Source organism: Quercus lobata, chromosome 11, assembly GCF_001633185.2.
Source record: "Quercus lobata isolate SW786 chromosome 11, ValleyOak3.0 Primary Assembly, whole genome shotgun sequence".
Taxonomy (NCBI): domain Eukaryota; kingdom Viridiplantae; phylum Streptophyta; class Magnoliopsida; order Fagales; family Fagaceae; genus Quercus; species Quercus lobata.
In genome coordinates this window covers 46,608,272-46,622,353 of record NC_044914.1, presented here as the reverse complement: position 1 = coordinate 46,622,353, position 14,082 = coordinate 46,608,272, and the positions used below count along the sequence as shown (strand labels likewise).

The following is a 14,082-nucleotide window of genomic DNA, read 5'->3' as shown; positions in this document are numbered from 1 at the left end:
TTAATTAAAAAGACTCACTCATTGAAAGGGATTTGAAATTTTGAATACGTACTTACCCCCATCTTTGCCTTGGTATAAAAAATGAAGATATTTTGGCCAAAAGTTATCGATAAGGCTTAATTGGGATTAAATTATAGTAGTATTCAATTTTCATTGACAAGTTGAGCAGGTACTCTCATTCAATAATGTTAGTCGCCCACGCAAGACCGCAAAGAATCTCAATTGAAAAATAAAAAAATAGAAAAGTCCAAAGAATCTATATTATAGGCAAAAAAAAATCAACATCCGAAATAACCCACCAATGTCTAATATGACATTTCAAGCGTGGGGGATGGCCTTTCCATTCAAGAGATTTTTATTCTGAAGTCTCGGACTAATCCACTAGAAGGATTTGACAGAGAACATTTGGAAACAATTTACTTAATATAATATGGAAAAGGTCATCTAAACCACTCTTAAACCCATATTTTCTTGCCTCTTCTAGTCTTGTACGAACGAATATAATATCATAAAATACAATTTCGTGAGAAAAACAATAGTAACATTGATTAATTCAGCAAAACAAGAAATAGTAACCTTGAATATGACATAAAATTAACCTGGATATAAGAGGCATATCTTGTTGGAAAAGTCTAGAGTATAGACACAAAAAAAAAAAAAAAAAAAAAAAAAAAAAAAAGACAGAAAAGTTTACATCTGCTTGATATGACAGAACGTTAATGATAGGTAAAAAAAGTTATGTCAATGGTAAATTTAAATAAAAATCAGAAAAAACTTGACAACTCAACTACTATTAAAAATATTGTCAAATTTTGTGTGTATCTAACATTGCTCATCTTGTTCTCTCATTCAAGATATTATGCACGACTTTCAAATTCTTGTCCCTTAGGTTATTATAATCGTAGTACATTAAACTATGAGAAGGTTGATGACTTACTGGAATATTGAATATGTCAATATGGTATGTTATAGAAAACTTACATAATAAAATTATAATTCATGAGGAAGAAAAAGCCAGTGAATTACGACACTCTTACAAAGTATAGTTTTTTTAAATTTTTTTTTTTTTTTTTTTTAGCAAAAGTTAAAATTTCACCCTTTCTTTTAATTTATTATAGCTTAAAGCCATATAGTTTAGGGGTGTAACAAATTAAACAACATAATTTTAAAAGTAACAAATCAAACATGAGACTTCAAAAGATAATAAATTAATCTTATCATTTCAAAACAAAACAAAAAAAAATTAAACCCTTGATTTTTAAAAAGTAACAAATTAAACATCAATCTATTTTTAATTTGAAGCTACTGGAAGTTTTTTTTTTTTTTTTTTGGCAAAAAATTCCCTCCACAAGAGACAAGCAGTTGACAAAGGTGAGAGACATTCACCTCATCCTGCATTTGGGTAACTCCCCTTTTCTACATGAAAATTATCAATCCAAATTGTTAGGGGCTTAGGATCTCACAGGCAGTTCAAGAACTTCGATATTTGGCGTGAGAAGACAAGTCCTGTTTCTCATTGAAACTCGACATATTTTGTGTTTCAAGGATGTCGAATCCTGGAACCATTTATTCTTGGATTATTCCTTTGCACAAACCGTTTTGGCTTCAAGCTCCATTATGGAATTCCTCATTCAGTTATGAGAAAAGCTTTATTGTTCTGTCAAGCAAATTTTTTTTCTAATCTCATTGGGGAACACACTTTTGGAGAGTTGGTTGATCATTTGAAATCATATAGGATTTGCTTGTTGGAAGTCGCATGGTTTATTAATGATATTAATCTTATTTGTGAAATTTTTTATTGTATACCCTTTGATAGTGTACCTTTAGCTTTAAGATGTGTTTAAGTTGCTTTAACTTTTGCTAGAGCTGCAAAGGAAAATAAGGAGGCTATTGTTTGGTTAAATCAATGCTTATATTTTCTCTTCCTCATTTTATGATTTGATCTTTTAATAAATAAAGTCTACTATCTTTTTTTTACCTTTTAAAATATCATAGTTTAATTTATTACTTTTGAAAATATATGGTTTAGTTTGTTACACTTCTATATGTAGTCATATTGTTTCCTTTTTTGGCTAAGTAATTAGTTAATGTTTAACGAGATGAGAGGAGTAGGTTTAGGCCAATTTTTGTCAAAGTAATATATACAACTTTACCTTTATTATTCATGCCCTTTCACTAAATCACCAAATTAGTAAAAACTAAAAATATAATCCAAACACAATGACAAATTAACAAGTAAAAAAAATATAATCCAAACACAACAAAATAATTTAATATATTATCCCACATGCCAAAATATATCTTCTTTTTGGTACCCAAATTTATTTATTTCTTTTCCTTTTTTTTTATAAAAATTTATTTATTTTTCTAGAAGTCTATTGTTAAAGAAACCTCACCACGAAGTAAACAACTAAACACAACCACTCAAAGAAGTTGAATATTGTTTGGAAACTTTGAATTTGGACTCAAAACTCCGTACTCCAAACATACCTAGAAAAAACCTAGAACAACCCAAAGAGGTAAAAAGGACTCAAAACTCCAAAGTCCTCTCTATTGTGTAAAGCTCTCTCTTTTATCTTTCTTCTCTAAGCTTCCATTTCCTTCTTCAATGGCCGCCACCAATCTATCTTCCTTCTCATCCTCTCTCTCTAAACCAACCCCTCTTCCTCTAAACTCACCACAAACCCATCTCTCTGTCCCCTTCAAAACCCTCCAAAACCCCTCCTTTTTTTCTCACAAAGCCTCCTTCTCTCACACCCACAAAACCTCTCTCACAGTCTCATCCAAAAACCCCATCTCCGAGTTTTTCACCACAAACAACGCGAACCCAGATGACCATTCTGTTAGTTTTGATGATGACGATAAGCCACGCGAGGAGTGCGGTGTAGTTGGAATATATGGTGACTCAGAAGCCTCTAGGCTTTGCTATCTAGCTCTCCATGCTCTCCAACACCGTGGCCAGGAAGGTGCTGGCATCGTGACCGTCCGAAACGACGTGCTTCAGTCGGTTACAGGCGTTGGATTGGTCTCTGAGGTGTTCAGTGAATCAAAGCTTGACCAATTGCCTGGAGATTTGTCTATTGGACATGTAAGGTATTCAACAGCAGGGGCATCTATGTTGAAAAATGTTCAACCTTTTGTTGCTGGGTACAGGTTTGGCTCTGTTGGGGTTGCACATAATGGTAATTTAGTGAATTATCGTTCACTTCGTGCTAAGCTTGAAGAAACTGGTTCAATTTTTAATACTAGTTCTGATACTGAGGTTGTTCTTCATTTAATTGCTATTTCAAAAGATAGACCTTTTGTTATGAGGATTGTGGATGCTTGTCAGCAAGTTGAGGGTGCTTATTCAATGGTTTTTTTGACTAAAGATAAGCTTGTTGCTGTGAGGGACCCTTTTGGTTTTAGGCCTTTGGTTATGGGGAGGAGGAGTAATGGTGCTGTGGTTTTTGCTTCTGAGACTTGTGCACTTGATTTGATTGAGGCTACATATGAGAGGGAAGTGTTTCCTGGTGAGGTTGTGGTGGTTGATAAAACTGGGATTCAATCACTTTGTTTAATGCCTCATCCTCAGCCAAAACAATGTATCTTTGAGCATATTTACTTTGCTTTGCCTAATTCTGTGATTTTTGGGCGTTCTGTGTATGAGTCTCGCCGAAGGTTTGGGGAGATACTTGCAACTGAGTCACCTGTTGATTGTGATGTTGTGATAGCAGTGCCAGATTCTGGGGTCGTGGCTGCACTTGGTTATGCTGCCAAAGCTGGGGTTCCATTTCAGCAAGGTTTGATAAGGTCACACTATGTTGGGAGGACTTTCATTGAACCATCACAGAAGATTAGGGACTTTGGTGTGAAGCTTAAGTTATCACCGGTTCGAGCAGTGTTGGAGGGAAAGAGGGTTGTGGTTGTGGATGACTCAATTGTGAGGGGAACAACATCTTCAAAGATTGTTAGGTTGATAAAGGAGGCTGGGGCTAAAGAAGTTCACATGAGGATTGCAAGCCCACCGATTATCGGGTCTTGTTATTATGGAGTGGATACACCTAGTTCAGAGGAGTTGATTTCTAATAGGATGAGCACGGAGGAGATTAGGGAGTTTATTGGGTCAGATTCACTTTCTTTTCTTCCCATTGGTAGCCTGCAGAAGTTGTTGGCTGAAGATGCACCCAATTATTGTTATGCTTGCTTCTCTGGCAAGTATCCTGTTGAGCCTAGGGAGCTTAAGGTGAAAAGGGTTGGTGATTTTGTGGACGATGGGATAAATGGGAGTTTTGAATCCATTGATGGGGGTTGGGTCCAAGCAAAACCAAAGTCAGAATTGGAGGTTAGCACTGCCTAATCGCTGTCATAAACTGATGGTTTTGTTGCTTGCAATTATCTGTTTTACATTATACATGCCTTTTGTGATCCACAGAACAAGATGTAGGGCTATCAGATATGAGAGGCAGTGAGCGACAGATTTCTTCAGTGGTCTCTACTTACAGTATTATGTGCTTCCTCAATTCACTTTGGAACTGAAAGCTTAAGGCTTATACAATTTTGTTAGTTCATGTTATTCAGTTTTGAATCTGACATATATTTGGGTTTTATGCTAGAACTTCTTTGACATGATTTTGGTACACTAGGTTAAATCTTCCGTATTGAGATCTGCTCTGATATTGAGAGTTTTCTATTATAGCTTCCTAGTTCTTCCCACTACTGTTTTTCCTTTTGGTTCATAGCTTGTTCAGAATTTGGTCTTGGATCTCTTGCTTGATTTGAGCACTATAAATACACGATGTTGCAGAGTAAATTGAATGGTTATGGTCTGATAAAAGAATATGTAGCTTTGCATTAGCCTCTTGATATAGAAAATAAGATCAAATGCATATTAATATTAATTACTTATCCCAAAAAAAAAAAATACCTACACTTCTTTTTAATAAAAAAAAAAAAAGGTTAGAATATCAATCTATGGCGTTTGCTCTAAATGATTGCTCTTTAGCATCAAGTGAAGGCACCAATTAGTTTTGATGTAGGTGGGGTTTAAACTGTAGATCTATATTTCAGCACTTAAGATATTTTACCAGTTGAGTTAACTAAAACTCACCAGGCTTGATCTTATAATACAGACCATTGGCTTAATTGTTGAACTATTAATAAAGGGTGAACCCCCAATTTATAGAGCAACAGAATTTTAGCCATTGTTTCAATTTTTGGTTGGTGGAAAATTTAGATGGTTAAATACTGAAATTTAGAAACCAATTTGCCTACCGGAACTAAAATAGCATGTCATATGCCAATTAACTAATATTGTACAAAATCATTAGGAAGGTCTTTTACAGCAACATCTACAAAACTTCATGTAGTTCCACCAATGAATTATCTCTGATAAATCTACTTTATCATCTCTGAATTCAGATAGAAACTGTGTTGTCATGAAACTTCTGCTTCTTTGCGTCTTTTCAACTTATTGGTCTTTGTTGCTAAAGACTTGAATTAAGCAAGAAAAGCTTGAACCATGTGAATCAGTAAAAGAGAATGAAAATGTGAATCATTTGAAGACTTTGATGGAGACATTGTATTGGATGTGACCAAGGTTGTCAAAATTAGGATCCTACGTATGATCGTAGGAGATAGGTGAGATCGTGGATCGTAAAATCCTATATTATTTGAGAAAAAAAAAACAAAAAATACAGATTGATATGTTAAATAATCACATAAATTTTACATTTATTGATATAATTATCATACATCACTACATCCATTGTAAGCATCATCTAAAGAGGTCAAAAATCTCAAAACGTGACACTCTATTGAGATATTTTTTATTTGAGTCCAACTGACACTCTCTACATTAGAGTAGAAAAAATTTGGTCTATTGGAATTTTATTTTTCATATGGGTAGCCTTTTGTCAAGTTGAAGATTACAAGAAACCAAGGTTGCTTGGGATCATCAAATCTTACAATTTTACCGATTGCAAAAATCCTTGAAAGATCCGAATCATTTTGGACAGGTGAGATCATAAAATTGTAAGATCGTAGAATTCAGATCGGGATTTTGACAACCATGGATGTGACAAATACGCTCGTCTGCCTTTGCCTTATCCCCTCAAATTCTAACCTTGCATGATTGCTTCAAGTATTTTCCTTTTTCCTTATGCCAACTCAACAATTGTTATAATTCATTTTCATGCTGAACTCTTGCATTGAACATATACGGTATCTTAGCTGTAGCAATAGACCATCTAAAGCATAGGTCAGATTCGAAAGTTTTGGCGTCAGACCAAATGTGTAAGCAACTAGTTTCTGGATTGTATGAAGGATTTGCAGTATAATGTCTTGCAGCTAATGAACTTGTTTAAAGGGAGTAGTTTTCGTTCTTTTTTTTCTTCAATAAATCTTTTTAGTTGTCTATATTATAAAAATAAAATAATAAAAAAGAAGAAGAAGAAGAAGAAGAAGAAGGAGAGAGAGAGAGAGAGAGAGGGAGTAATTATCGGTAACAAGTAAAAACTCTTATGTGAAACATCTTGTTCACTTGCCCAACAAAAGGAATAATCATGTTCTGTTATAGCTGATGGAGTTTTGCCACAAAATGCTGAACCAGCGCCGATAAATTTCAGTCCTGTTGCCATTTCTCTTGCCCCTTGTGCAAGTTCAAACACCAAAATTCAGCCCACTATCTATTTCTTTACCATGCTCAGTCAAAAGCAGCCAAAATCACTTGGTATGAGAGAAAAAACTGATAAATTTGAGAATACTTGAATCAACAAGGTTACAGCAAAAAAAATTACAATTCTTTCCACAAAATATGTGATAGATTGTGATTAGTGCAACATCACTTTTACATGAGATTACCACTAACATAATTTTTATTATACACCATTCATAACCTATGGTTTCACAATTCTATGGCCTCTACAATTGTGAAACAATGAGATCACCACTATCATCACTTTTATCGTACACCATACACCATTCATAACCTCTAGTTTCACAATTTTTTTCGCCTCTACAATTGTGAAATGAGGTTGCGAATGAATTAGAGCTATAGCAATATGCCAGGAGGTTGTCCATATTCTTGAGAGGACAAGATAAGCAATATGCATATGCCATCAAGCTGTAGACATGAGAATCAATCACGATAATTGAGCTAAGTGCAAAGTCCAAAAAATGATTCTGAGCAGTCTTGTCTCTTGTGACAATGCACTTAATCCTTCCCATAACTGATTTTATACTTCAAACCAATCCACTATATTTGCAAACTGGGAGGTAGCGTGGGCCAACCAGCAAATATATACACATATTTTCCATGGGGCATTAAGATGCTGGCACATAATATTTGATACATATTAGCATCTTATCAGGTTCAATGCACAATAGTACTGGACTCAAATATGTCAGCATCTTATCAAGTCCAATGCACAATAGCACCGAACTAAAATGTTACACATAATGTTGGATACATGTCAACATCTTCTAAGATCCAATGCACAGTAATCTTGAGTCAAAACGGTGTCATTTTGGTGGGATTAAAACAAACAGTGTACAGTTTGTGGGGGCCTTTTGTACATCCTTATTAGTATATGGATCTTTGCTTATTCTTAAAGCCTTGCCGCAAAGCCACTAGCATCTACTCTAGCTCCAAATCGTTCCAAAACCATGTCTCATAGCAATATTGATTTTCTTGAAGATAAACTAAATCCTTAGCTTTTCATACGCATCAAAGGTTACTTCAAAATAAGAAAAGATTGGATTCAACGTTTTCAGTCCCTATTCTTAGCATCCCATGTGAAATTGATTGTCATGCCTAACAAGTTCTACTCAAATTTTCTTGTCAATTCAAGGACAGTCTTGAAAAAAAGAAAAAGCATTTATTAACCTGTACTAATAAATTTCAATAACCTAGACACGTTTTTGGAATGAAAGAAGCAAAAATTCATTCACAAAGATGTCATGCTCCACAGCTTTGACGAATTCTACTTTATTACTTCCTAGATTTCCAAGTGTCCACACTCTATAAAGATACTTCAGAAATGTAAAGAAAGATTCCAAGTCCCCACTTTACAATATTTGAAAAGATGACAGTTTTTTTAAAACAGTTTTTTTAAATATTGAAACTAAAAAATTATTGTTAAAAGTATTATAGATAAAGATAAAGGTTAATTGAAATAGTACAATGAAACCCATAAATATTGTCAAAAAATGTAATGAAACTATGAATAATAACAAAAATAAGTTAAATAGTAAAATAATTTTAATTTTTAATTCTAAACCAAATGCCCACCAGGAGAGATTCCGGGGCCCTACCATGATGGGTTTCACAAACCAAAAAACAAATCTAATAAAAGAGTGCAGCTACGCAAAACCAAGTTTGTCTTAGTCAATATTTCAACCTCATGAAAATCGCATGCTTGCCCATGACAAAGTTACAGTGTTGTTGAATAACAAATGAACAAGTTCAAAATCTAGGTGGTCAGTTAACCCCACCTTTAAATTACATTAGAGATGTCAACCAAACGTTAAATGCTCATTTCCTTTTTTGCTTTTATTCAAACAATGAGCTGTGCATCCAAGACATCTTAAGATATCTTTCAATTATAAACACACTGGCATCCAATAAAAGGGGAAGGTATCCCATGCATCTGATATCTGCAGCTTTCCTCTTGCAACCGTGAGGCTCACACAATGAGAGGGACGATGCGTATATCAGATATATAACATTATTGCAGCAAAAAACCATTGGGGTTGAATGCGCCAGCAAAGAAATGTTTTTGTGTACCCGATATTAATGATATTAATCTACCAAACAAAGTTGCCTCAAGGCAACATCGATGAACTGCATAAGATTAGCCATTTTCTGCCCGATCATAAGCATTAGATTTATGCTTTGGTGCGAATGTGAAGCCATCTGGAACCTTGCCAAGTAACATCTCAGATATCCGAACCTGCAACAAATTAAAAGGAAAGTAAGCAAACTAGAACATCTAGATGCTTAATGGTGAAATAAATAAGCCAATATAGAAGGCATACCCAGTCAGCTGCAGAATCTGAGACCATTAATGTCTCAAGGTCATCACGACCATAGTAGGAGGGAGGGCGCCAGTTCAGTCTTTGAGGGATGACATCTAAAAGACCAACAGGTATATACCTACAAGTATAACTAAGCCATTCCAATAAAAATCGCCTTGTTGTCTCCACTCCTGCAGGTGTAAAATCCAAGGAAAAAAGCCCAGAATAATAAAAATTTTGATCAGCAAACACGTGAAAAAAAAAATTTGAGAAGCTTTAGACAGCATTGAAAACTAAAAAAAGGTGCTGGGTCCATTGCTCAAATGTTATAAAGTACAACGAATTTTAATCATGGACAATGTTATTTTCAGGAAAGCAAAGACTTAATTGCTTGCCGAAGGCTTCTTATCATACCCATTTTTTGCTCTCATACTATTGCTTTCCGGTTCATAGAAATATGCTCTTCTTTTATGTGCCAAATGGGGAGTGGGATTCAAACCATGGTTCTTCTTGTAAAGAAGACCAAGCAATGTCACTGAACTAGAAGACTCATAACAGAAAGATGCACTTCTAAAGAGAAACTGAATCTATGTTTGCAGCCCAGTCAAATTACTATACCTTGTTGTATACAAATATTATGTGCCAATTCAATAAATAAGACATACCTTTTGTGTCAGAACCCCAATGTTCAAGGCCCAAACGCACAAAATCCTTCAAAATATTTAATCGTTCCCCAGAAGTAATGTCCCAGTGCCTCTGTTCCTTGATTTCAGTAAATATCCAAGGCTGCAAAGCAAAATTTATCATATTCACAAGCTTTAAAGCATGCACTAAAAGAGAAAAGGCAGGAATGGGCAGGGGTGGGGGTGGGATGGGAATAAGTAAATAATGTATTGAAAGCACAGAAAGGGATGCAACCCTAGTACATGGAAACTATACTAGGCAAAACAAAAACCTTAATTAGTGCTCCTCGAGCAATCATGCATGTAGCAAGTTCAGGGCAATCAGCTTTGCGTGTGTTCCAGTCTAAATACGAGAAAACATCTCCATTTCCCATAACTTGCAAAGCATCAGGAGCTTTTCTGGCACACTGGTATACATAGTCCCAGTTGGCAAGCTTGCTATACCGTTGCTGACGTGATCGACCATGTATTGTTACTGCACTAGCTCCCCAGTTGCCAATGTCTGTAATCAGTGAATCAATGCGATTTTTCCCTTCAAAAAAACCTGTTCGCACCTGTAGCAACCCGGGAAAAGAAGAAAAAGTATAATGCATCTTGGACAAGATTGATGAGCAAAAAGCCATAGACAAAAAAAAAAAAAAAAAAAAAAAAGTTGATTACAGAAGCAGGGAAGAAAAAACACAGAACTTAAAACAAAGTTTGCAGCTTAAAGATGCAAGAACGGAAACAGCTACAGATCACTCAATTCATATTCATAAAAAATCTACATAAATCCTAAGCAAGCACCTTGACAGTGATAGGTTTATCCACAGTGCCAGAAGCTGCTTCTATAATGCTTTTTATCCGCATTGGCTTATTAAGAAGAGCAGATCCAGCACCCTTTTCCACTACAATATCGATTGGGCACCCCATGTTTATGTCAATAAAGTCCACTGTACATTCTTGATCTATAAGTTCCATAGCACGTGCCACAGTGTCTGGATATGCCCCACATATCTGAACACCAAACAAATCCTCAGAAGAATGTCTTCTCAGCAGTGCCCATTCTGAAGCTTGACCCTATTCCCAAAAGAAAAATGCAGCCAAATCAAAAACGGTAATGTTGAAGTTCAAGTATGAAGTATGGTAAATACAGATGCATGAAATAAGTGAAATGCCAATCAAAAGGGAGAAAGAAAAATGGGCCCCTGTTGTTGGGATTCAGAGGGGGGGGGGGGGGGGGGGATGTATTTTACTATGCCAATTTCCATCTTAAGGTGATCTAAAATATATCATCTTCCTGTGGAAAAAAAAAATCTGTACTGATTCTTATACTGGGAATTCTATGTTGACAATGAATGCTTGGCTATATGTCAGAGTGTGGCAAAACTGCATATATCTAAGCAACACCTTACAAGTAAAAACAAAAATTATGCTTTTCAGCACCACTTGAAAATTGGATTCATAATCCACACCAAATTTTAGGAAGAACATAAATCAGTTAAGCAGACAAAGAACAACATAGAGACCTGCAAAAGATTAGTACACATTGCCATTTCACCGCATGTTACATCTGCTCCCAAGACTTTGCAAACCCTTCGGAATGGAAGATTTCCAACAGTGGTCAGAGGTGCAAGATACAGTTTTTCTCTAAAATCGATAATCTTCTTTTCACGTGGGTGTAACTTTAGGCTTCTATCACCTTCTGGAGTTGTAACATCCATTCCAGCTTCTGGTTCAGTTTGTATACAGCTTTCCCCAACAACTTTCTCCATGAAAGTCACATCTGTTGCAAGATATTCAATCTAAGTTGCCTAGATCTTAGATGAAGTATATTAAATACCTCCACATATTTTCAAAAATAAATGAATAAACAAACAAAAAATTGATATAAAAGCTAAACCTCCATTGTTGGCTTTAGCGGAGTTTCCGTTTTCTTCAATTACAGATTTTGGTTTCTTCATGGGTGGTTCATCAGATCCAACTTTTATATCTAGATCATCCTCTTCTGGCACTTCAGCTGATTCCAATTTAGTATCCAAGTCACCGTTCACTTCACTAACACCATTTCCATCAGTGACATGACAAGTACCTGGAACAGTTTCATCCTCCTCCTTTTCTTCAACAATTTTCGTTTTTGACTTTGCCTTCCCCTGCAACACAATAAAAGCAGTTATAAGTATAATGTTTTATAATAAAATATACAAAAATAATACTTTATCCACACCACAGTTTTGTATCAACCAACTAAAAGTTGAAAATGAGAAAGAATCATAAACAAAAGGGACGGAAAATTTTTACAAAATCAAACCCAGCTAAGAAAAATGAACCTTCTCTCTTTCAGGTACCATTTAAATTGTCCATTCATCTTTTTTAAACTTCTTAAATGAAGGAATTCAGATTACCGCCTCATTGCCAGCCCTTTCTATAGCCTTGGTGGCTAGTGTCTTGAGAGCATTCTCAAGGTCAGAGGTTCTAGGATCCAGTAAGATGATGTACAAAGATTCTTAACATATTTTTTAAGATTCATGCTGCATGACTATGAAAAGGCAGTGTAATGATTCAATTGCCCATGATATCTTCAGTGACTACTAGGTCCTAAAATGAATTGGGTTCCAAGTTTCAGCCTAACAACAACAAGAACAAATCCTTAGTTCCAAAACTTTGTGGTCGGCTATGGATCCTCAACAAAGTAATCAAAGTCGGCCACATCTATTCTCCCTACCCATTCTATCATATCCAAAAACGTACTCTTTGTTACTTCCTTGAATAGCATGTCCTTTTTTTCTACTTCTACTAGTGTTATTTTAGTTGTTCCACTACCTCTTTTCATTCTAACAACTTAAATCAAATCACTCTTCCCCACTAGTGTGTTAATTGCTCTTCTTTGCACATATAACCAAATCATCTCAAGCAACTCTTCCTCATCTTTTCATTATTAGTAGCCACCCTTATGTTTCCACTTACCCAACTTAATATTCTCATTTCATCCACACTCATTTTATGAATATGTTACTTCTTGATAGCTGAACATTCAGCAACCATATGGCATAAATTGTAAAATTTTCCCTTCCAACTTAACTGGTATTCTATAATCACACAATACACCCAAAGAACTTCTCCACTTCATCCACTCTTATCCTATAAATCACATCCTCTTCAATATATACGTCCTTAAGCATTATCAATCCATTTGTTCTCACACTAGTTACAACTATGTTATACATATCCTTAATCTTATCTAAACCCACCCCCATAATCTGTCTACACAGTCTATAGTCTCTATCATACACACTCTCTAAATCAATAAAACCCATACGAAAATCTTTACAAGCTTCTCTTTCTAAATAACAATGAAAGTAGTATGCAAGATAAAAATACGAATACATAAATGCATTTAAGTAGAAAAGTAAAATCTTAGCATAGTTACCAGGAGACCAAGAGCTTTGAGTTTGGCATCAGCCTTAGGAAATTTCATTTTATTTTTCCACAAAAGCTTCTGAACATCCTTATTCAACCCATTACACTCATCACTCATCTTCTTCTTACCACCCAAAACACCATCTTTATCTTTACTTTTATGTGTGCCCAAAAACCTACAAGCCAAGCCATAAGGACACGGCTCCTCCGAATCCAAAAAGGGGCACTCCCCTTCTATATCCTCCGGTTTCTGCATTTCAAAACCAAAACCAAGATCAAATTTTTATCACTCAAACAAGAAACTACAAACTAATTCAAATTCAAATTCAAATTCAATTCAAAAAACCTGAGCTTTAAATCCTTCAACGTCGTGGCTAAATCGGCACTTATCATTGTAAGGACACGAAGTGATATCTCCGGTTTTCGCAATCAAAGGACAGATATTTTTCGATGATTTTTGGTCCTACAATGTTATCGAAACGCTTCGTTTAGCATATACAATATACTGTATGTATGTATGTATGAATATGAAAAAAAGCAAAAAGTTAGGGTTTTGAGAGAGAGAGAGGACCTGACGGCGTTCACGTTTGAGTTGGCGTTTGGATTTTTTGTCTTTGACGAAGGAGGATTGAGACGGAGCTGGGGCGGCGTTGGCGGTGGTTTGGGAAACGGCGTCGTTTGAGGAAGCTCTGAGAGGCGGAGGACGAAGGAAGTGTTTCTTTATTGGAGCAATGGACTTGGCGACGAGTTCTTCGGTTGTGAGCTCAGAGTGAGACTGAGAGTGAGAGTCGACTGGTTCTGACGCCGGTGGCGGGACCAGAGAGAGCTCGGGTTTCTCCACTACGGATTCTTCTGTGGTGGTGATGATGCCGGTAGTGGACTCGTCCATGGCGGAACGAGTCGACTCAGAAGAACTCGGTCGCTAAACTGTGTGGTAGTAGTGGTGTGTTTGTTTGTGTTTTGTTTTTTGTTCGTTGTTTAGGGTTTTTGGTAGTTATAAAACGAC

At 35.8% G+C, this 14,082-nt stretch overlaps 2 protein-coding genes across 2 annotated transcripts; one reads left to right on the top strand and one right to left on the bottom strand.

Annotated features, from left to right (window-relative positions):
- Positions 1-2,450: 2,450 nt before the first annotated feature.
- On the top strand, positions 2,451-4,792 carry LOC115968573 (amidophosphoribosyltransferase, chloroplastic-like). Its single transcript, XM_031087996.1, has 2 exons — positions 2,451-4,324; positions 4,415-4,792. Exons 1-2 carry the CDS (start codon positions 2,609-2,611, stop codon positions 4,424-4,426), a joined length of 1,728 nt encoding a protein of 575 aa, XP_030943856.1. The 5' UTR covers positions 2,451-2,608; the 3' UTR covers positions 4,427-4,792.
- A 3,549-nt stretch (positions 4,793-8,341) lies between these two features.
- On the bottom strand, positions 8,342-14,070 carry LOC115968347 (tRNA-dihydrouridine(47) synthase [NAD(P)(+)]-like). The gene is made up of 10 exons (XM_031087725.1): positions 13,648-14,070; positions 13,423-13,539; positions 13,087-13,326; positions 11,560-11,809; positions 11,186-11,442; positions 10,464-10,736; positions 9,950-10,231; positions 9,660-9,780; positions 9,016-9,185; positions 8,342-8,930 (listed from the first exon to the last, which is right to left on the bottom strand). Exons 1-10 carry the CDS (start codon positions 13,963-13,965, stop codon positions 8,832-8,834), a joined length of 2,127 nt encoding a protein of 708 aa, XP_030943585.1. The 5' UTR covers positions 13,966-14,070; the 3' UTR covers positions 8,342-8,831.
- Between the last annotated feature and the right edge of the window lie 12 nt (positions 14,071-14,082).